Here is a 23,329-nt window from a genome sequence, read left to right as displayed (position 1 = left end):
GATCTTCCCGGACCGCGGCACGAACCCGCGTCCCCTGCATCGGCAGGCGGATTCTCAACAACTGCTCCACCAGGGAAGCCCTATACCAAGTTTTAGATGCCAAAGTTTAATTGAAATTTGACATATAGATGAGCACTTCTCCATGTCCTGAAAGCCAGCAGAAGCTTCTTAAACAAAGGGCAATCACAAACAGTAATTTTATCCAACTGGTTCCAATTACATTTAGCATTTTTTATGAAAGAGGGAGATAAACAAGAATGGACTCAAGAAAATACTTTCCTTTTATGATTTACTCTCTAAGAGGCCAAGATGAATTGCCTTATGAAGTCAACTTACTTCTTATAACTCAAGGAACATAACTGTCTAGAGAAAAAAAAAATTATGCAATGTCTTCCTAGAGGTAAACAAACATTATGTTACAGAATAAATGTGGGCATTTCAGCACATCTGGAAATAACTCCACAACCTACGGTGTTGGACCCCTAAAAAAGATGTTTCATGATAATAAATTGTTATCAGCAGATGTTGATTATTTCAAGCCAGGGGAGGTTTAGAAACAAAATAGATGGTTTCTGTCATGCCGAACACAGACCTTCAAAGTGGTCAATTAAAAGAGACACAGCATTAATCTAAATGGCAGGTGGAGGAGTTGTTGATTCCTAAATGAAGAAGGGGAAGCAGATCCAAAGGTGATTTTTACACTTGTTTTTTCCCATTAGCACAGCAGCTTCCATACTTCATACCCTTAACCAAGGTCCAAGTCTTTGCTTTATGGTTATTAAGCTCTTTTTTTCAAAGGACATAATAGATACTAGGATTCCCTCTGAATTCTAAACCACTACATATGTATATGATTTCATAAGAAATCATGATATCACACATACTCTATTTGATTGATTTTATTTTTCATTTAATAAGTGTGTTCTTATAAGGAAATGAGTCCTTGATTTCACTTGGAAATCCCTTGTACTGCTGCTGAGTGGCTGTGTTCTAAGGTAACTGCCCCTATGGGTCAGAGAGTGAAGCCATACCTGTGTGGGTAAGTGGTAGGATCTCTGCTTAAAAGAGTAGACACACCTAATGTCAATGATCCAGGAAAGAAGGAGATCCTAGAAAAAGAAATGGAGTTTGAGAGGCATATCTTACACTGGATAAAGGGGGGAGGGTGCTATTCATTTGTCCATCTGGGCTAGACTGACTTTTTTTAAGATTCTTCCCCAGACTTTTTTTAAGATTTTAAGATTTTTTAAGATTTTTATTGGAGTATAGTTGATTTATAATGTTGTGCTAGTTTCAGGTGTACAGCAAGGTGAATCAGTTATACATATATATATATATATCTACTCTTCTTCTTTAAGATTCTTTTCCCATGTAGGCCATTACAGAGTATTGAGTAGAGTTCCCTGTGCTATACAGCAGATTATTATTAGTTATCTAATTTATATACAGTAGTGTGTATATGTCAGTCCCAATCTCCCAATTTATAGAACACTGACTATTAAGGGCTAGATTGTTTGGGGATGGTCTGAGGAGGGTAGGGAAGAATACTCTCTGCCAGTTGGATAAAACTTGGGGTTAGGCAAGGGTCAGTCCTTAGGAGAATCCACAAATGATCTGAAAGACAGTTATAGCCAGCCAGGATTTTTCTCTGTATGTTAACTCTCTTTGGTTATTCCTAAGCATTTGACAAGTACTGATAAAGATACAGCCTCATCTCAGGGGAGTAGAAGGAACTTGAAGGGAAGAGTCTGGGGCTAGAGCTAAAAGGAGAGCAGCATGGTAGTGGCATAGTAACTAGTGACAGATCCCCCAGACAAAGGTGAATCTAAGTGGACAGGTAGCAGGAATATAAGATCTGGGAATCTCCTTCTATGTGGACATTCACTCTTCTGTCTTCCTTAAAGGACTCAGATGCTATTTTATGAAAAGAGCTGGCATCACGTTATTCCTTATTAAAATAAATATTGATGAGAGGATAATGTCTTTGTTGAGGAATAAATTAACTTATACCTTCTCTTTGCTAGATACTATGCTAAGAGTAGAGAAATGAGGACTAGAGGCATACAGTCTGGTAGAAAGAGAATTGTGAGCAAAAAGTAAAATGGATGTTTGAATAGACATATTTATCAGACATAGGGAGGCAAAAATAATGGAGGGATAACAAGCATATAAAAATTTAATGTGATTCATAGGCTTGAGTCCATACTCTAACTTCAATCCTAAACTTTTTCAAGGGATTCGTGTACTCTATCAGCAGTTAATGTCAAAAAACATTTTCTAGCCTGCAGTCTGAATTTTTCATTCCCTTTTAATACATTAATGAAATCAAGCATATTTTATTTTGCCTGGAGAAAAGAAGGCTATGTTTTGGGAATCTATTTATCTGTGGTCTCTGACCTTAGGTTACCTCTCTTAAATCAAGAGTGCAAAGTCTGGGTCCTAGGGCTCATAGATGGGTTTCATCCAAAATTATCCTGAGGTCAATAAAAATTTAAAAAGATCCATGACCCATTAAAACATTTTTTAAAGGTCATTTTTGTTTCATAATATGAATTAAAGTATACAATTAAGAATCTCTTTGGGTTTCTCCTGAGACCATGATTTAATGACCCTTGGAATCCCTTTTTGTCCATATCCATGTTTAAAGAGATCCTACCAGCAATGGAGCACTTACTTTGTATAAAAAACTACATTAATAACTAGAGAGTAAACAATGCTTCATGTAAAAGAAAAACCACAGTTCTTATAAGCTACACATTGCATAACCTGGGTATCAAAATGAACTATGAGTGTATTTTGTTATTTTGAATTTTAAAACTTACTCATTTGAATCTCTTATATTTTGGTTCATTTTTATATTTCTTATCTTAAGTGTTCTTCAATTTCAATATAATACATTTAAATGGGTTTATTTTTCTGTATCGTACTAGTATTCTTATACTTTCATAAACATGAAAATTAATCACTTCTGGAAAATTATCACCCATTATCTATTCAAATGTTGCCTCTCCCTCATTCTCTATATTTTCTCCTTCTGGAACTCCTACCTTCTTGTTTCTTAACTCAATAATGTTTATATTTTCCATTTATTTATGTCTCTTTATTCTAGGTATTACCAAAGATTATACCATGGCTAATCTGCATTTTTAACCTTTCCATTGAGTTTTTATTTCAAAATTATATTTTTCACTTACAGGTTTTCTATTTGTCTGTTTTTTTAAAAATAAGTCATTCTTTGTTAGGGTTTAACTTCTTTATATACTGTCAACATTTTATACATACTCATTTTATATATTCTCTTTCATGTTGCTATATTATCTCAAGTTATTAAGGATCTAATACCGCTGTTGTGTCTCATGTTAACTCTCCCTCATGGACTGTACTGTCTGCTAACTTTTGTTCTTAGTTGATTGTTTCCTTGTGTGTATCGTTATGTATTATAGTGAGCATATCTTTAGAAGGGATTGCTGTTTTCTTGAAAATCCTTGGCAGTCTAGATAGTTGGTAGTATACTTTCAGAATGGCTTTCTGTTTTACTCTTCTAGGAGCCTCAGGAGTATTTTTCAACTTGAAGATTTCTAGGTCAGTTAGGTAGTGTAAAAAACAAAAGCAAAAATAGAGTCACATGATGTTCAGGCCCAAAGAATGAAATTCTTAGGGGAAGATTCCTTTTCCTCTTACTAACAAAGTTTCTTGTTCTCACTCTGTGCTGATGACATATTATGCTAGCCTAACTTTTCACTAAAATAAGGGTCCTGGTTTTATGCAGCGGACAGGGATGTCTCAGTTCCAACTTTCTGCCTCATCTGGAACCAAGGCCTTAGCTTTTCTCCATCTCACATGGACATTAGACTCCAACCTCCTGGTCACCCAGATCCATAAACACTGGAGTAACCACAGCATCGGTTCACAGGATATACTCTGGCTTTTAACTTCTTTGCTTTTGGCAAATGTTAATCCCTTTTATTTTTTGCAAAATTGGGTACTACGTTAAAATCATTTAGATTATTTTATCCAGTACTGCTAGGTGTTTGTAACTGTAATTTTTTAAAGAATATCTCAGCCTACTGTTTTGCCAGAGCTTTAGTTTACAGTTTGTTTCATTATTCATGAGTCTTTTCCAAGCAGAAATTTCAGTTGGACTGTTTCAGATCTTGAGAATTTAGAAACACTTAACATTTTTTATGTCCAGAATTCTTCTCCATGTTCAGAAGGGATGGACTAGAGACATTTTTAAGTTCTAAATGAAGGAACTCTCTGATATAACTCCTGGGATCCTCCTAGGACATGGACATTTCTTGCTAACCATCATTACAAACTGATCAAAATAGATTGTATTAATTGATTTCCAATTAGAAGTTGAAAAAAGGGAGAACTTGAATCGTTTTCTTCTAAGCACCACTTCAAAATGTTACTTCTTATACTTAAGGTCTGAGAATATTTAATTGCTCTCAAACAAGATAATTTGCCACAATCAGTAGTAAAAGCCTCATAAATATATATAAAAATCATTCTACGTAAGTGAACTATAACAATATTTTAGCAAGAGTCATAGAACTTATCCCACAGAATTGACAATTTGCAAAAATCTGTTATCTTACAAGGGAAAAAATCTCAGTGATTTGAGATAATGGCAGTACCCATATCTAAAGTATACTAGCGATTGCCACTTTCACAAATATGCCTCTCACTCTAGGAAAATATACAAACAATTGTTTAAATTACAAGTCAAAAGCATATAGAAACTCTTATTTGTACTCTCTACCAGAGGGAAATAATTATCTTTCATTCTTTCTCATACATCACAGGTGTGAAGTACTATAGTTTATTGGTTAAAATTTTTCAGTTACTTCATTATTCAACTGGAAAAAATAAAAACCTTGCCAGAGTAAATAGTGATGAAAAGTAACTAAGAACCTTTTGGAAATAATAGATTTGGACAAGACCAAAGTCTTACTTGGAAACATGGCTCACTCTTAAACTTACTATCATATCTCTGACATGACAGGGGGTGCTCATTAAGGATTGAAGCACCTTAAAATATTTCTGTTCATCTCTCTACTGCCAAGGCCTATCCATTAAGAGTGATCTAGGATTCCTGAACAAAGGGAGAAAAATACTTATTCTCTAAATAGTAGATGATGTAAAAACTAGATAAATCAATAAGGCAGTAAACCACATTTCAAGAAAGCATTGGGGAAACTTTTCAGGACAACTTGCAATTATTGTTTTATTTAGTCTCTCTCACTACTAACATATAGTCACAAGTGTTTAAAATCAAATTACTTTCCCCACACAGTAACAAGTGACTATAGAATGATTAGGTGATAAAGAGATAAAAAAATATTTTGTCTATGGAACAGTCTAATTTTTAAAAAGCAATATAGCTTTTATAAGTTGCTTAATTTACCCACAGGTAACATTACCAAACATAACCCTCAGGCTTAAGGGTAGATCTTAAGCCTAAATCAATGAAAAAGTCCATCTATGTTTTAAACATACCCTCAAAGCAAATTTGAAAGTAGCTGCATTCAGAATATCCAGAATTTATTTATTTATTTTTATTTTTTCTTGGCTTCTATCTCCTTGCTACTCAAAGTGTGCTCCACAGACCAGTAGCCTCTACATCTTCTCAGAGATTGTTAGAAAGGCAGAAATTTGGGCTGCACCTAGACCCTACTGAATCAGAATCTGCACTTTAACAAGCTCCATAAGTAATTCATATGCCATTAAAATTTGAGAAGTTCTGTAGTAAAAGACACAGAAATATTTTCTAATTTAACATCAAGTATAAGATCTCTTTTGAGGGTGATGTCCTGGAATAACATAGTGGTGATGGTTTCCCCAACTCTGTGTACTAAACACCACTGAACTGTACAACTTAAATGGATGTATTTTATTAAATGTGAAATATATCTTAATTTTTTAAATGAAAAAATAAGTAACAGTAAATGCTTTCAAACCATACAGCACGTAGATGAATGGAACCAGTTCCATTTTTTTTTTTTTCTTTTATCTAGGGGAAAAATTAGATGCACCATTTCCCGGAACTCACTTCTCACTGGGAAAGGGATCTACAGCAGGCCTTGACTCTGGGCAGCCCTGACCAATGATCTGAAGGTGCACCCATCCATCCTGACCCCCATCCCCAGAGAGTGAGACACACACAACCCTCTACAGCTGCTTAGAGAACTGCTACTGAGAACAGCTTTCCTCGGGAAACCGCATGCGGATGGATGTGACATGTCAAGAAACCAGACTGCCCAATCAACTAAAGGAGCAACGAGGCAGAAACGCTATCTGCCAGCTGCACTTGTGGTCCCAGGCGTGTGGGGGAGGGGAGACTTCCTCATTCCGTCCTCTGTTTGCCCCTGCCACCCATCCCCCACCAAAAAAGAAACTCCAGATTCTTAAATAAAATCTCGTAGTCACTCAGGGTGAACAGCAGACGACCTTCTTCGGCTTCTACAATTATCAATTTCCGGCCCGCACCTGTAACAGGCTCGCCTCCCCCGAACGCCCTTGGTAAAAGCTTCGCGCTATGGGTGGGAAAGCCTAGAGGTTCTATTTCTCCTACTTAACCCGGAGAACCGGAGGCTGGGGAGAGGATGCCTGGGGTAAGTGCACCCCCTCCCACGCGCACCTTCGAACTTTGCTGCCGTCTGGTAGCTGAGGACCTGTGCGCGCTACCTGAAGCTACGGCGGGGAGTGTGCAGAGGGCGGGCGCGCAGGTTCTCGAGTTACCCTGGCAGGAGCCCAGGACCGAGAGTTCTGGTGATCCCTCCCACAGATGCTAAGAGTCACTGGGGACGCAAATTAGAATCAGTCCCCCGCCCAGACCATGCCTTTGGCGCAGCGACACAGGGTCTCTTTGAGAGCGCCCTATTACTTGGGACTAAAGAAACCGACAGACACCTATCACCTGTAGTGGCGTCGGTACCCCACGGTCCCACTCTCTCGGGAAAACCTACCCGTGCGTGCTCTCCCGGAGCAAACCTTAGATCCGCACGCGCCCTCCTTTCACTCGGGTCTCAGCCCGGCCCGCGCGGCCCTGGGAAGGCAGACGCGTGCGGAGACGCGCGCGGAGCCCCGGGTCTTCTCCAGCGAGTGCACACTTCCCGCCGGCAGCCCCCCCGGCCTGCCCGCAGCGCCCGCACTCACAAGCAAGGGTAGTAGCCGTAGGGAGGCAGGGGGGGCTGCGGACAGCCGTCGTCTCCCAGATCCGAGTCCATGAGCAGATAGTCTTGGCTCTCGTTGCGCCGCGCACGGGCCCGGGTAGCCACCCCGGGAGAGCCTCCCCTCCCGGGCTGGAACGCTGGGCTCTGGTTCATGGCGGGAACGCCCGACTGGCCGGGATCCAGCTCCTGGGGGAGGCGCCTCGGCAGTTCCAGCGGGGACCCGGTGCGGAGGGGTCCGCGTCACCTGCCGGACTGGCCCGCGGCAGACTGGTGCTCAGGAGGCGAGGGTGAGGCGAGGAGCGCAGACGCCCTGCGAGCTGAGCTCCGCGAGCGGCTCCCCCGCTGGCCCGGGGAGAAGTCACCACGTAGCGGGTCGCAAACGGGACCTTGTCTGGGGTTTGTCCGGCGAGGCGACCCCTCAAGGAGGCGGCCGGGGCTCCCGGGTCGAGCGAGCGCAGGCGGGGCGGCGGGTGGCAGCGGAACCTGAGAGCTGAGAGCAAGGGAGACAGAGCTGAAGAGTTACTATGTCAACCGAGACTCTTCAGCCCTCGGCTCCCGCCTTCTTCCCCCGCAGGCTCTGTCATGATTCCACCTTTAAAGGGATCGGAACGACGTTCCAGAAAGCAGCCAAAGCCTGTCGTGTAACCACAACTTTCAGGGACAAGATGAACCTAAAGTAGGTGGAGCCACACATGCACTTTTTTGGGGGGGAGGGGAGGCCTAAGAGTTTGCTTATTTAGAAACCATACAAATTAAGAACTTTCTAGGAAGCTTCTCTTAAGTAAGACTCAACTCTTTTTTAAAAGAGACAGGAGCCTCTCCTTTCTCCTGTCTGCCTTCATTTCTTAGGACATTTTCTCTCCCACTCCCAACCGCCGAAGTTATAACTCTTCACTTTAAAATGAACAACATTCTGTGTTCCCAATGCCAAATGTTCCCAGTTCCTGAGCAAATCAACAGAAATAGGCATTTTCCGATGATACCAATAGAGGCCAACAACCTGCTTACTTCAGAGAAAAACTTTCCTTCCATCATTGCAAATGCCAGAATTATCTCTCTGCCAGATGTTTCCCACATTTCCGAACTGTATTTAATTTTAAGACAGTTTTAAATTCAGATTTAATCTTCATACATGTGCAAAGTAAAAGAAACTCAACAAGGATGAATCATATCTGTAGTAGTTCAAATAGTTGTCATTTAGGAATCCATTCATTCAACAAATATTTAACTGATCCCAATTGTATGCCAAGCACCATTTTAGGATTCAGAGGCAAACTAGCCAGATAAGGTGCCTGTCTGCCTTCCTGGAAGAGGAGACAGAGATTAAACGAGCAAATGAGAAAGTATCAGAGAAAAAGGCTACAATAAAAATAAGACAGGTTGATGTGATAGTAACCGGAGACTGACTACTTAAGATTGTTAGGAAGTTAAAAGAGACCTTTTCAGGCAGGTGCTGGTTAAGTGGAGATGGACAGGGCAAGGAGCCAGACATGAAAAGATCAGAAACTGGTTGCAATAGGTTTGAAGAAAGACAGACAGTCTGAAATTCTGTTGACAAAGGTTACTTTTGCTTCCCATAAATAGGACAATAAAATGGATGTTGGAAGTGTGAAAGCAGTGAACTTGATGGAGGAGAAAAGAAGTCACAAATTTAGTGTTTTTGACTTTGCCAGTACGCTAAGAACTAAAGCTCAGAGAGGGCAGGAACTGTTGTATTCTGAGGGCCTGGGTCTGTATTTTTCACTGGTATGTGGAATGAGTGAATGAAAAGATGGATGGATGCAGTACAGAAAAAATAAGAATACAGTCTTGGCCAGTAAAAGAACATTTACCCTGAAAAACTAATCACCATAATTGTGAAGTACATTATTCCTGATTTAAGAATCTCCTTCTTTGATTTCCCATCATGTGGAGTCATGGTTTAAAATTCTTACTTTCACCTAATAATTATACATAGTGAAATTTGTCTGTGGCAGTTGCCATCTGTAAGAACTCCGTAGCTTTGATGCTTGAATGAGTTAGTTAATAAATGTTTAATTTAAATAGTGCCAAAGTAATCTGTTTGGGAACATCAAGTATAGTAAACAATTTAGTGGGGAAGGTAATATTCAAATGTTTTTTGACATTTCAAATTCTATGAGTTAAAGAAAAGTTAGAAAAGACCAGTGGTGTTAGTTGAAGTGTTTCATGAACCGTTTCATTTCAAAAAATGACGTTTTTCATTCTCAGGTAGCAACCTTCACACTGAAAATATTATTACAGTAAACTTATAATGTGATATCAATTTATCACTTTACAAGATAAGACATGCTTTTCTCTGTTTCTTAAATATAGTTAGTACAGGACCAGTAAATCCTAGGGACATTTTCCCAGGAGGGAGAAGGTGGTGTACAAAGGATTAGAGGATTCTGAAAGAGTTTAATGAAGAAAATTGGTGAATGAAGTTAAAAAAGTAAAAAATAGTTAGATGAGTAAAGAAAGTATAGTTTTCACAAGCTAAAAAAATTGCTATGCAATTTTATGTTATGTTTATGTAGTATGTTTATGGTATTAAAAAAAAAAAGAACACCAAGTTGTAGGTCCAAGTTATGGAGATGAAGGTAGGCTGTGTGTCTATGTGGAAAGGGAGGGATGCCATTAAGAGATGACTTTTACCTCATTATACATACCTGCAGTTTGTTTGATTGATTGATTTTGATATAACACAGTATTTTGAAAGTCAAGGAAAAGAATTGCCCTCTAGAAGGTCTCAGGCTAAGAGCCCAAAGGGAAAGAAAATGATATTGCTACTGGCATCAGGGACAAAAGGTTGAGAAAACATTATTAGATGCCTAATAACTCAAGAAGAAGGTGTTACATTGAAGACTTTGGGCAGCTGCAGTTTATGAGGTGCTGTTGTTGATGGGAAGCCACTGACACAACAGCTGTTCTGGGAAATGCAGTTTGGGGTTAGGTGGCCAACGGCGACAAACAATAGTTTAGTCAGAAATTCCTGTGGATAATTCAGAGCATGGAGACCAGAGCTCTGACTTCTAATGCATGTAGAATCCACAGGGAAAGTAAAAAAAAAACACCCTAGAAGCTTCAGAAGGCTTGATCTTCTATAAAGGACCTCTGTAAATTCTGGACTGAGTGAAATAGTTGCAGGTGATATCAGATCTTTGAACCTCAATTGCTTAATTTTTAAAGTAAAGGGGTTTTAATAATTACATTTAAACCTCTACTGCAGATATTAAAATTTTACTAAGTTAAATATTAGAAACAGTAAAATTAAAGTAGCAAACTATTTTAATATTTTCTTTGATTTGAGCTTAACATAACTATCCAAAATTCTAACATTATCGTATTGGTATTTTTTAAGCACTTGTGATTCCCATGGTCTCTGAACAAGTCATGTTCGACTAAATTAATCTCTCTTTTAATAGAATTATTAGAATGCTTTCAGTAAACTATTGGCCAAGGGAATTGTATAATATATTTGTCAGCAAGATTGAAAAATATGGACTGAGTAATGATTTGTAAGTAGTCAGAAGACTGTTGAGAAGACTGCTGATCTATGGATCAGTGTCACCCAGGCCTAGTAGATGGAGACATATCAAAAATGGATGGAGTTACTTTATAAGTAGTTAGTTTCCTATCACTCAACACATTCAAATGCAGCCTAGACCTCAGTTTTTTACATATGCTATAAAATAAATGAATGTATTTGTGGCAAATTAAATGACCTCTAAGATCCTTTAAGAAAAAGGCTGAAATTCAAAAACTTATTATCATCTCAGTGGATCCAAAATGCACAATTGATAAAACTCAATATCTTTTCCTGTTTTATTATTTTTTTCAAAAAAGCTTAGTAAAAAGGCATGTCTTTAACAAGGTGACGAAGATCTATTTCAGATAAAACCAACATGGAGAAATACCAGAGGTGCTTTCATCAATGTAAGGAATAAGATAAAGATGTTACAGTCATTATTAATAATTATTAGCTAAGAACGTCTACAATAAGCTAAATAAAACATGATAAATAAATAAGAGGGAAAAGTTTGAAAAAGAACATAAAGCTATTAGTTTACCGATGATATAATTGCCTACTGTAAAAATTTCAAGATTTTTAGCTGAAAATTATTAGAACTTCAGAGTAAGAAATGTGTTTGGAACATTGTTGTATTACAAAGGCAAGCATAGAAATTTCAGTAGTTTTTCGTATCTACTAACAATAGCCAAGGATCAAGCATCAAGGATTTGATCCTTGATGTTAAGAATGAGATTTATAGGCCTTTGGGACTCAAATAATTTCACAGTTTTATAGGTTACTGTTTGGGGATGAAAACCGACAGCCTCTTCAACCTTACAGGTCTCTGCATTTCAGGACTCTCGATTCTCTTTCAACTTTGCTTGCAAACTTTCCAATACTATTTAGAGATCATCTCTTTCTTATATTAAATTGCCAAATGCAGCCAACAGCAACCAACATTTGCTATGAACATTAGTTTTTTTCAATTCTTCTTTACAATTAAAACCTCATTAAGTACGTTGTCTGTCTTCCACGTAATTGAAGGTGACACGTTTTGCCATTTTTTCCTACCACATAACACCAGTAACTCTTGAACTGCCCTCTTTCCTGCATTTGATAACAGATTCCTTGTCTGTCATCACCTGGCATCTGAGGAAACGCCACATATTTTAGTTTAGGTAGTTTGTTTGTTTGTCTTGTTTTGTTTACAGAATCACCCCACTTCTAATTATAATATTGGTGACAGAAATAAAAAGGGTTACTTCTGTTAGAGGAAGTCATCAGAGGACATGACTCCCAGTTGACCCTCAAGCTGGACCTGAGCAATCGGAGAGTCCTACACCCTCCCCTGTCCTTGTAATGTATGGAAATACTCACAGTGGGACCCGTTTCAAGGACACAGCCTTAAGAGACCATGTGTTGTTGAGATCATCTGGATTGTATACATGACTGGGCCCAGTTAACCTGTATATAAACTTTTAAGATTCCGGCAGGTGGATGCAGAGATCTACTCATCTCTTGCAAGTGCCCAAGACAAGCCTTGGTTATTAATCCTGCCACCTACCAATCTGGAGAGGTCTGCTCTTCAGTCTCTCCTTGCCTTCTGTGTGGGAGGGACCAGTTTCAGATTTCACTGGAGAAACTCCCAAGTTTTTGAACTTCATAGTGACGAAATATTTAATTTGTTAGAAAATACGGTCATACCACACAAAGCACCCCTCTATTAATAATTTTCCAATTTCCTTCAATACCCAAACTTTATAGAAAGTACGTAGTTCTCAATACAGTTTTGGACACTATTTCTAAGTGATAAATTAATATTTACATACTCAAACTAAAAACAACAGTTTTAACAAAATTGTGTGCATTTCACTGAGTTACATTTCAAATACAATTGGTGGAACATCGAAAATCACAAATACATAGAAGTAGCAGATTTTATTGAGAACCTGCTGTGGCAAGATGGTAGATTGATGTGTTACTTCTTTCTTTTAAAATATTCATTTTGAAATAATTTCAAATAAAAACTTACAGAAAAGTTTATAGAAAGTAGAAGGAACTGACATATACCCTTCATCCAAATTCACTAACTGTTATATTTTTATTTATATTCCATACTTGGTACATCATCATCTCTATACACAGATAACATTTTTTCTAACCTATTGGATAGTAAACTGAAGACCTCATTCCCTTCTACCCCGAAATACCTCAATGTGAATTTTCTAAGAACAAGAATATTCAGGTACAGCTATCAATTTAACATTATACAATTCTCTTATATAATCTCCAGAACTTAATCTGATTTTGCAAATTGTTCCAAGATTGTCCTTTTTGGCAGTTTTCTTTTTTTGGTCCAGGGCCCAGTCCAGGTTCATGCATTGCATTCACATGCCATGTCTCTTTGGTCTCATTTCATCTGGAACAGTTTCTCAGCTTGTCTTCACCCTGAAGTTGGTATTTTGAAAATACAGGTCAGTTATTTTGTGAAATGCCCCCCAATTTCGGTTCATCTGACACTTCTTCAGCATTAGATTGATGGGTAGGAATACCACAAAAGTGATATTATGCTCTCCTCGGTGCAGCACATCAGGAAGCATATGATATCATTTTGTCCATTACTGGTGATGTTAACCTTGATCACTTGGTTAAGATGGTATTCTCCTGGATTCTACTGTGAAGTTATTATTTTCCCTTTGTGATTAATAAGTAATTTATAGGGTATAACATTGGGTCTATGAAAATAAATACCTTGTTCCTTACCAAACTTTATACCCACTAGTTTTAGCATCCATTAATGATGCTTGTCTGAATTAATTATTACTGTGATGGTTACAACATAGTGATATCTCTAATACCATCATTCCTTCCATATTCATTTGTTGGCATTCTACTGTAGGAAAGATGTTTTCTTTCCTTACCATTCATTCATTTCCGTAAACTCATGGGCATGTGTTTTATTAAAAGTGTTATAATCCATTATTGTCATTATTTATTTTAATACTCGAATGGCCCTTGATTAGGCCCTTTTTATTTGGCCTCTTTAAAATTACTCCGTGTGTTTACAGAGAGTCAGTTTTTGGTTTTTTTTTTTTTAAATAAGTGCATAGTACTCCATTATGTAAATCAGGGGTTGACAAACTGTGACCACCTGGCAAAGTCTGATCCAACCGTCTATCTGTTTTTGTAAATGAAGTTTTATTGACACACAGCCATGCACATTTGCTTACACACTGTTTATGACTTCTACAACCACAGAGGTAAGTAGTTGAAACAGAGACAGTATGAGCCAAAAATTACTATCTGGCCCTTTAAGAAAAATTGGCTATCACTTGGTGAAAGTTATTAATAATTTGTTCAAATAATATCCAATGTATTGATATTAAGACTGTATCTGATATTTGTAATTATTAATGATGGCTATAATGAATAACTATACATAAGTATTTTCATATTTTTGGAGGTACATTTTTAGGGTAAATTCCTAGAAGCAGGATCAAGAGCAAATGCAGAGTTTCTTGAATCTAAAAAACTATGCCTCACTAAACTTCGATAAAATTTAGGCAATTATGTGTTTAAATACTTTTTTCTGTCCCATCCTCTCCTCTCCTGTGACTCCAAATACATGTATGTCCCACGCAATATTGTCCCACAGATCCCTGAAGTTTATTTTCTTTCAATCATTTCCTTATTCTTCTTCAGATAAGATATTCTATTGGTTTATCTTTAAGTTCTCTGCTCTTTTCCTCTGTCATCTCAATTCTGCTATTAAAACCATCCAATGATTTTAAAACTTCAGATATTTTGTTATTCTATTGTATTTCCATCAATATTTCTTTTTACTTCACTGCACACAGTTACAGCAGCTCCTTTTAAATCCGTGCCTACTAATTCCAGCATCTGGATCATCTCTATTCATTATCTTTTCCCTTAAAAATGGGTCACATTTTCCTGGTTCATTATTTATTAATCAATTTTGATTGTAACCTGGAAAGTGTGAGTATTATGTTTTGGAGACTCTGGGAAAAGTCTGATATTTTTGGTTTGAAAGCAATTTATTTGATCAAAATTAAAATTACAAACAATTTCTCCTGGGTGGCAACTCAAATATCAATTCAATTCTTTTATATGTGGTTGTTACTTTGAATCTGCTCCGTGTATGCATAGTTCAAGGGCCAGCCAAAGACTTGGCTAGAGTTCACTCACATAATTTGGAAATTACCCCACACTGACTGTCTACTTCAGGGCTCTCCCCTGACTTCCCAGAGGCTGAGATTTGCCCTGAATTCTGTTCTCTGTTCTACAGTCTTGGAGGTTTACCCACCCTACTTGGTGGCTGTTTTGGCCTGTTCTCAGGTAAAAGCTGTACAAGGGGAAAACTTGCTGTGTGTGATCCTCTTCTTTCAAGTTTTCACTCTCCTCAAGAAAATCCTGAGTGAGTTATTCATTCACTCTGAAGTGCCTTTGTATATTTTTGTATTTTGTCCAGAGTTAATAGTTGTTACATATGGGAGGTTTGAGTCTGATAGGAATTTAATTTGCAGTATAGAAATAGGCACATCATAGCTTAACTGCTGAAAACCAAAGACAAGCAGACAATTTTGAAAGAAGCCAGTGGAAAATGATTTGTTATACACAGGGAAACAATAGTTCAGTTAAACAGTGATTTCTCCCTAGAGGGCCAGAAGACAGTGGTACAACTTATTTAAATCTTATCAAATCTGGGATTTGAGTCACAGTTAGATTGTATGGGTGTAGAGGAAGTTACCCTTTCTAGTACCTGAATGACTTTATTTTTATACCTAAATATCTGGTCCATTTTGGAGTTTATTGTCGTGTATGGTATGAGATATGGATTTACTTTTATATTCTTCCACATGGCTATCTGCTTATCTCAGCACCATTTAGTAAAACTTCACTAGTGTCCCAGTGATTTTAGATACCATCTTTAGCATATATTAAATTTTCATGTGTACTTGGGTCTATTTCCAGACTTGCTATTCTATTCCATTAATGTTTGTTTATTCATATGCGAGTTCCAAACTATTTTCACTACAGAGGATTTATAGTATATTTTAATATATCGTAAGACTAGTCTGTTCTCTTAGCTTTTCTTTTCTGTGTTTTCCTAGCTATTCTTGTATGCTTATTTTTCCATATGAACTTTGGTATCAACTTTTCTGACTCCAGAAAAAAATATTTGTTGGTATTTTTATTGGGATCACATTACAATTATAAATTAATTTAAGCAAAACTGACATCTTTATGACTCTAAGTTATATTCAAATACAAGGGATGCCTTTTTATTTGCTCATATCTATTTTTGTGTCTTGTAGAATCGTTTGAAAGTTTTCTTCATATAATTTTTACACATTTCTTTCTAAACAATCCCATTTTAAAATTTTATCAATCTGTTTTGAATATGGTTTATCTTCTATTACATTATTTAAATGGTTATTTTTGCTTACATGAAGTCCACTGATTTCTAGGTTAATTTTATATCCTGATACTTTACTGAATTCTTTTATTGTTTCAGTTTATCACTAATTCTTTAGAGTTTTCTAGGAATATCATCATATCATTTGAACTAGAGCTAGATATGCTATTTTTTCAAATTTCTATTACTCTAGTTGTTTCCTGTTATCTAATTACATTGGTTAACACCACAAGTACATTGTCAATAGTAATGTAGATTAAATACAAATACATACAAATGTGTGCTTGTGTGTGTGCACGTACATATGCTAAGGAAATGTCCATTAATTTCTATTTTCTTGAGTTTTTGCATTTTTTTAAGAAAAGGCTTTCCAAGTAACTATGGAGATAATCATATGACTTTTATCCTGAGATGTATTAATGTGGTCCATTATATTAATGGATATCTTAATACTGAACCATTCTTGCAGTACCAGAATAAATTCCACTTGATCATTATATATTATATTCTAAATATGGTGCAGAATTTTGCTTGCTAATATTTTATTTAGGATTTTTACACCAATATTCACAAGAGATATTGATCTGTAACATTATTTTTGTGCTATAAAAGTAGATGTTTGGAAAAGCATTCAGAGTGTCAACAAAGGCAATGTTTATCTGAGGTATTATTGGTGCTAAAAGATACTGTTACTTCATACAAAGTAGATATTGGTTAACAAATAAATTAGTTTTTTGGTGATTAGGATGTAGTGTTTTGAACATTTTGTAGCCTAACATGTTAGTTTATAGCCATATAGATAGTTACAAATAAGTTTTTTACTGTGTTTTAGTAACATTTTAGGAAATTGGTTGAGAGTTTGCCATTGACATAGATGCGTTATAGTTTTTTTTCCATTAAAATAATGATAAATTGGCTCCCATTTGTGTTTTTGTATATAATGTCATTTTTCCATGGGCGTATTACTGATGTTAAGCAGAAATTGCTTATATAACAATTCTCAACTATAAAGCCTCAAAATGTATAAAGCAAAAACTAATAGACCTACAAATAGAAATAACTCCACAGTCTCAGAGATTTTAATATGCCTCTTCTCATGTTTGACATGGGAAATCTTTCTTTATTGAAAGATATGAGTTGAACACAATTGGCAAACTTGACCTAATAGTCATATATAGAGCAATGAACTGGAGCAGGGGCCAGCAAACTGGGCCAAATTCTGCCTGTGACCTGTTTTTGAATGAAATGTGAGCTAAAATTGGTTTTTGCACTTTAAAAGAATTGTGAAAAAATAAAGAAAAATTTGTTACAAAGACCATATGTGGCCCACAGAGCCTAAAATATTTATTATTTGGGTCTTCAGAAAAAAAAATTGCTAACCCCTGCAAAGACCGTAGAATATAACCTTTACAAACATACCTGAAATATTAAAATATCAGTCAAAGAGGAGCTCATAATGGTTTTTTAATAAATGATAAAATATCCTGCTGCATCTACTTGTGATATATTCACCAAACTCTGTTTCATTTTCCTCTTTCTGAGAATGCAAGAAAGTAATACTTGTTAGATTCTTCTGCACTTAAGGGCCATGTAACTGACTATGAGGGGGTTCTAAACATTTCTATATATTAATTGACACTATTCCAATTGATATATGGGGCCTATGCCCCCTCCCCTTGAATTGGGATCAACTTTAATGACTCACTTATAACCATTAGAATGCAGCAAAAACAATGATGAGTAACTTCCAAGTCAAGGTAAGAAAAGGCCTTTCTGTTTCCACTTAACTCTCTTGGGTCACTTGCCTTTGGAGTGACACTACTGGAAGTCAGGATACCTTGAGACCTTCATGCTGTGAATAACACAGACCACGTGGAAAGGCTAGAGGCAGGTATTCTGGCTGAAAGTCCCAGATGACAACCAGCACGAACAGCCAGACATGTGCATGGAGACAGTCATGATTTCAGTCGTGAGCCTTGAAGTGACTCCCAGCCATCAAGTTTTACCAACTGAGGCCCCAGACTTTGTGCAACAGAGACAAGCTATTCCTGATGTACCCTGTGGGAATACCTGACCCACAAAATCTGTAAAAGTAATAAAATGGTGATTTCATGCTACCAAGTTTTGGGGTAGTTTGTTTTGCAGCTTCAGTAACTAGAACACTAACCAATGGAACAGAGGTGGGAATTATGTATGACACTTCATTACCTAGCCATAAATCCCGCTTACTCTTAAATTCTCATCCATAGTGACTCTCTCAGAGCAGGAGTTTTGGTTGGCATATGTTAAGGTGGAAGGAGCCTGGGTTTTTCAGTGACCACCTGGAGAATGGCCCATGAGATCTACTTGACCCACATTAGACTCATACGTGAGTGAAAAATAAATCTTTACTATGCTGAGACACTGATTTTTGGATTAATAGCCCATCCTATCTTACTAACACAAATACATTTCATAGTTTAAGAGATGAAGCTAAGGCAGCATTTAGAGGATAATTCAGCTTTAAATTCATATATTACAAAAGGAGCATGGTGAAAAATTAATGATTGAAGCACCCATCCCAAGGTGTAATAAAAACAGAAGCAAAATGTTCCCAAAGAAAGGAAATAAATGACATCAGAAAATAAAGGAATAAAATTCAATGTAAATATAAAATAAGTCCAATTTTAAAAATAATTGATAAATAAAATTGATAAACTTAATGCAAGACTTATCAAGAAAAGGAGAGAAAGGGCAAAAGAAGCAATTCCAGAATTGCAAAAGGTAATATCACTGTACCTCCTACAGACACTAATGGAAAAACAATATTATTAACAAAGTTATAACCATGTGAAAGCTACAAAATCCTTGAAAAATACAACTTATCAAAACGAACACAAGAAGAAATAGGAACTCTTATTAGTCCTATAGTATTAAAGAATTGAATCAGCATTTAAAAGTGTCCCATAAAGAAAACAGTACCAAATGACTTCATAGGAAAATTCTACCAAACATTTCAAGAAACAGTGAGTCCAATCTGAAACCAGCTTATACACAGAATAGTAAAAAAGGGTACTTTCCAATTACTTTCATAGGACCAACATAGTCTTAATATCAAAGCAAACTAGGCAATGTAAGAAAGAAAATTACAGGCCAATCTCACTTATGCATTGTATCTCCAGAAGTCCATCCAGAAGCCCAAACACATATAAGCAAACCAAAAACATAAATACATAAATATAATGTACATCATGAACAAATTGACTTTATCCTAAGAAAGTAAGGAGGATTTAATATTAAAAAATCAAACAAGCTATTTGGCGCATTAGTAATTTAAAGGATAACACTCAAAAGACCATTCATCTCTTAATTCCTGTTTTTTTTTTTACTCTAAGTGAATAATTAGGAGTGTGAATAAAGATTACCTAAGATAATGTCAATTTTTCATCCATTTTTCTGTCTATGCCCTTTGCCATGTACCTTTGTAATTTCTCCTGCTAAAAAGGTGGAGCCAATTTTCTCATCCTTTGATTCTGAGGTTGGCTGTATTACTTGCTTTGGCAAGGAGGTATTAGCAGATATGATTGCTTCAGAGACTGGCCAATGTGGTTCTGCATTTCCACTTCCTTTCTTGGCTCTTCTTCAAATATGCCAAGAACACTTCTGCCTTCCAGCCTTTGGCCATCCTGCTCCCTCCATCTGAAATGCTCCTCCTTGTAGATACCTACAAAGCTGACTTCTTGCCTTCATTCATGTCTCTGCTTAATTGTTACCTCATCAGAGAAGCCCTCCCTGAATATTGAAGTTAAAAATGTGTATCCAATGAAAAAGAAATTCAGGACATCACTCTGTTTCCTGTTTTCCCAATTTTCTTTATAGCTAATGCTAATTTGTTCATTGGCTGTCTCCCTGACTGGATTATGAGATCCTTGAGTACAGGGATTTTTTTCTACTTTACTGATGAATTCTTAGTGCCCAGAGAATAATGCCTGGCATGTAATTAGTACTCAAGGATTATTTGCCACATTAAAAATATGCCTTGGGTCTTACCAATTCAACCACTTTACCCTTTATTAATTTAGCAAAATATAATGCACCCCAGAACTTGACACTTGTTGGGGACAAGGGTGATGAAGTGAGGCAAGACTTAGAAGTTGCTGAAAGATGGAATAGTTAACTTAAAACATGGTTAATAGAGTGCATAACCAGAAAATACTTAACCATGGAAAGTACACACCTGCCATTAGTCTTTACAGCTATTCTACACACTGAAAGAATCACAAACTGATGTTCATAAAAAGCCATATGAAGAAATAGAGAGGATAGACATATTTTAGATAAAATGAAGAAAATTTCAAGGAAGAACTTGAAAGATATAATGAGTAAGAAACCTAAGTATGGATGAAACATTAATGGATAATGATGACAGTGTGTAAGGAAGAAATTAAGAAAGTATCTTCACTCAAATAAACTCTATATGTGCAGGGAAAACCTACAGAAACATCTAGATGCAAATACTCAATATACAGTGACCTATGAAACCCAGAAATTAAAGAAAGGGAAATGTATAAAACTATTTAATTTTCTTCAGTTACAACCAAAATATTTAGATGTTGAGAATGTACTTGTTTGCATAATTGAATATGTTGTTCAGTAACTAGGCAGATGATAAAGGATTTATGGTTATAATGTGATAACAGTGTGTAACAAAATGCAGTTGGAAAGACAAATATAGATGCTCAACAAAAGTTGAATTTTGAGCATTACTTTCAAGGAAGTGACTCAATATGTACAGCAGTCTTGTTCATACCACATAGATGCTTTCATAACATTAATGGAATGACTAAATGTTCAAAAAGGAAAAAAAAAAGCAGCTATGCACAACAAGATGAATAGCTTGCCTAACTGAGCCTAAATTAGTCTAAGCTATTTTTAGTCTGTGATTCTGCCCTAGAAGCCCCCTGGGAATTGGAGGGAAATACGGAGAGAGAAAATTTGTTTTTTCCCAGCTGAATGATACCAAAATATTCCTGAAATACATTTTAAAAGGCTTTATGTTCCAAAGATAACTCAGTTTCTGTCAGTTACTGAGAAAATAAAAAGGTGGAAAGCTTATTTTTGTAACACAACATTTCCTCCAGTGGGCCCTCTCCAGGGTGATTACTGCCTCCTTCTATACATAGTGGAAATAGACAAGGATGTAAACTCTGTGAATATATTAAACAACTGTAAGTTAGACTAAGAACCTGGTTTTGTTCAGTTTTGGAAAAAATCTTTTAAATTTTATTTGTCTGGATATCCCTGATCACCCTCTCAAATCCAAGTCAAGATGGTCCTCAGTCAAACATTACTTGTCCAATATATTTGTTTAAAATGTATTGAGACTTTCAGTTTCTGGTCCAGCCTTTAAGGAGCTTGGAAGAAACCACTGCATCCTAATAACAACAAACCACTGCATCCTGAGCAAACTTAACAACTCTTGTTAGATCCATAAAAGAAGTGAGCTCACAGGGCAAACTGCTGCTCCCCTAAATTGAAGAGACCTAGGAGCAAATACAGAGAATCATACTCACTGAAGCAGGAACCTCCATGGGAACCAGTGGTGGAGTAGGAAAATCGAAACTTCAATGAACAAATTGCTGCGTGGTGTGGGCAATCTGAGAGATTCAACCTTCAGGAAAACCAATCACCAGGAGGCCCCCACACTTTTGTGAATTTTACCTTCTGAAACTCTATCAGGTTCTCATGGTAAACATGGAAGAAAATTCCCCAGTGCTTTCTGCAGAGGAAGTGGAAAGGAAATCATTTTTTAAATATTCCAGAGCATTCTTTTCTTCTTAATAAGGTCTAACCTCAGGAGAAACTAGTTAACCAGAGCTTAATCTGCTGGTGATTTATCAGAGCCTAACTGACCTGGTGGAAGGGAAATACTTGACTCCAGCTGGATCTAGTCTTCCATGTGGAAAAAAGGAAATACTCAACTCCAACATCCTCTAGCCTCTATATGGGAGATGACTGGAGTGAACTGGAATATGGTATCCCAGTAATCCAATCCACTCCACTCATCCTGTCTCACCTGAGTGGGGGGATGGAAAGCCTAAGAAGTGAGGAGAACTGAGAACTACATTGCTGAAGGCCTACTTACAACCATTCTACTTACCCAGTACAGTATGTCCAGCTATGAAGAAAAAAAATTGCAAGACATACTAGCAGACAAGAAAAAAGTTTAAAGGGACAGAGCAAGCATCAGAACCAGACTCAGATATGACAGGGATATTGGAAAAATCAGACCAGGAAATAAATATCCTTACTCTGCTAAGGACTCTAATATATAAATATAAGGCAATATTGATACTGAGCAGGACCATGTAGGGCTCCTGGGTACAAAAGCCTTTCTGTGTCCCCCATTTCTTGATTACAGAAAATAGTCTTCATTCAGCCTCCATGACCGTCCCTGAGTTCCAAGGAGTAGGTTCAAACCATTACTAATTAGGAAAGGAAGGGGATGTGGAAACAAGGAAACAGTCAAGGGAAACAATAGTGCAGCCCTGGGGCAAGGTCTTGGTTCCCTATCAAGGAAGTTCGTAGCAATACAACCTTACCACATAAAACAAGAAAAAATCCCAAATGAGCAACCTAACCTTACACCTAAAGCAACTAGGGAAAGAAGAGCAAACAAAACCCAAAGTTAGTAGAAGGAAATAAATCATAAAGATCAGAACAGGAATAAATGAAATAGAAAGAAAGAAAATAATAGAAAAGATCAATGAAACTAAAAGCTGTTTCTTTGAAAAGATAAATGAAATTGATAAACCTTTAGCCAAACTCATCAAGAAAAAAGGGAGAGAGCTGAAATCAATAAAATTAGAAATGAAAAAGAAGTTACAATGGACACCACAGAAATACAAAGGATTATAAGAGACTGCTACAGACAACTACATGCCAATAAAGCGGACAACCTAGAAGAAATGGACAAATTCTTAGAAAAGTACAATCTCCCAAAATTGAACCAGGAAGAAGTAGAAAATATGAACAGACCAATCACAAACACTGAAATTGAAACTGTGATTTAAAATCTTCCAACAAACAAAAGCCCAGGACCAGATGGCTTCACTGGCAAATTCTATCAAACATTTAGAGAAGGGTTAATTGAAGAGAAAAACTGGAAGAATAGCAGAAAAGATCTTCTACAACTAAAAATATAAAGAACCACAATGAGACAGT

General features: G+C 36.8%; 1 protein-coding gene across 3 annotated transcripts in view; it reads right to left on the bottom strand.

Annotated features, from left to right (window-relative positions):
- The window catches only part of TRPC6 (transient receptor potential cation channel subfamily C member 6), a 133,254-nt gene extending 125,433 nt beyond the window's left edge, over nt 1–7,821 (bottom strand). The window contains exons 1-2 of one of the 3 annotated variants that reach the window (XM_067039468.1): nt 7,162–7,821; nt 1,032–1,109 (exon numbers count right to left, since the gene is read on the bottom strand). In XM_067039468.1, coding sequence (XP_066895569.1) covers nt 1,032–1,109; nt 7,162–7,331 — 248 coding nt within the window. In that variant the 5' untranslated portion in view covers nt 7,332–7,821. Of the gene's footprint in view, nt 1–1,031; nt 1,110–6,971 lie in introns of all 3 variants that reach the window. The other 2 variants (XM_059070716.2, XM_067039469.1) reach the window with 2 other exon arrangements.
- Nucleotides 7,822–23,329: the final 15,508 nt, after the last annotated feature.

The sequence above is a fragment of the Kogia breviceps genome, chromosome 7 (genome assembly GCF_026419965.1).
Source record: "Kogia breviceps isolate mKogBre1 chromosome 7, mKogBre1 haplotype 1, whole genome shotgun sequence".
Lineage (NCBI taxonomy): Eukaryota > Metazoa > Chordata > Mammalia > Artiodactyla > Physeteridae > Kogia > Kogia breviceps.
Note: the sequence above shows the minus strand (reverse complement) of the source record. Positions and strands in the feature narration are given on the sequence as shown.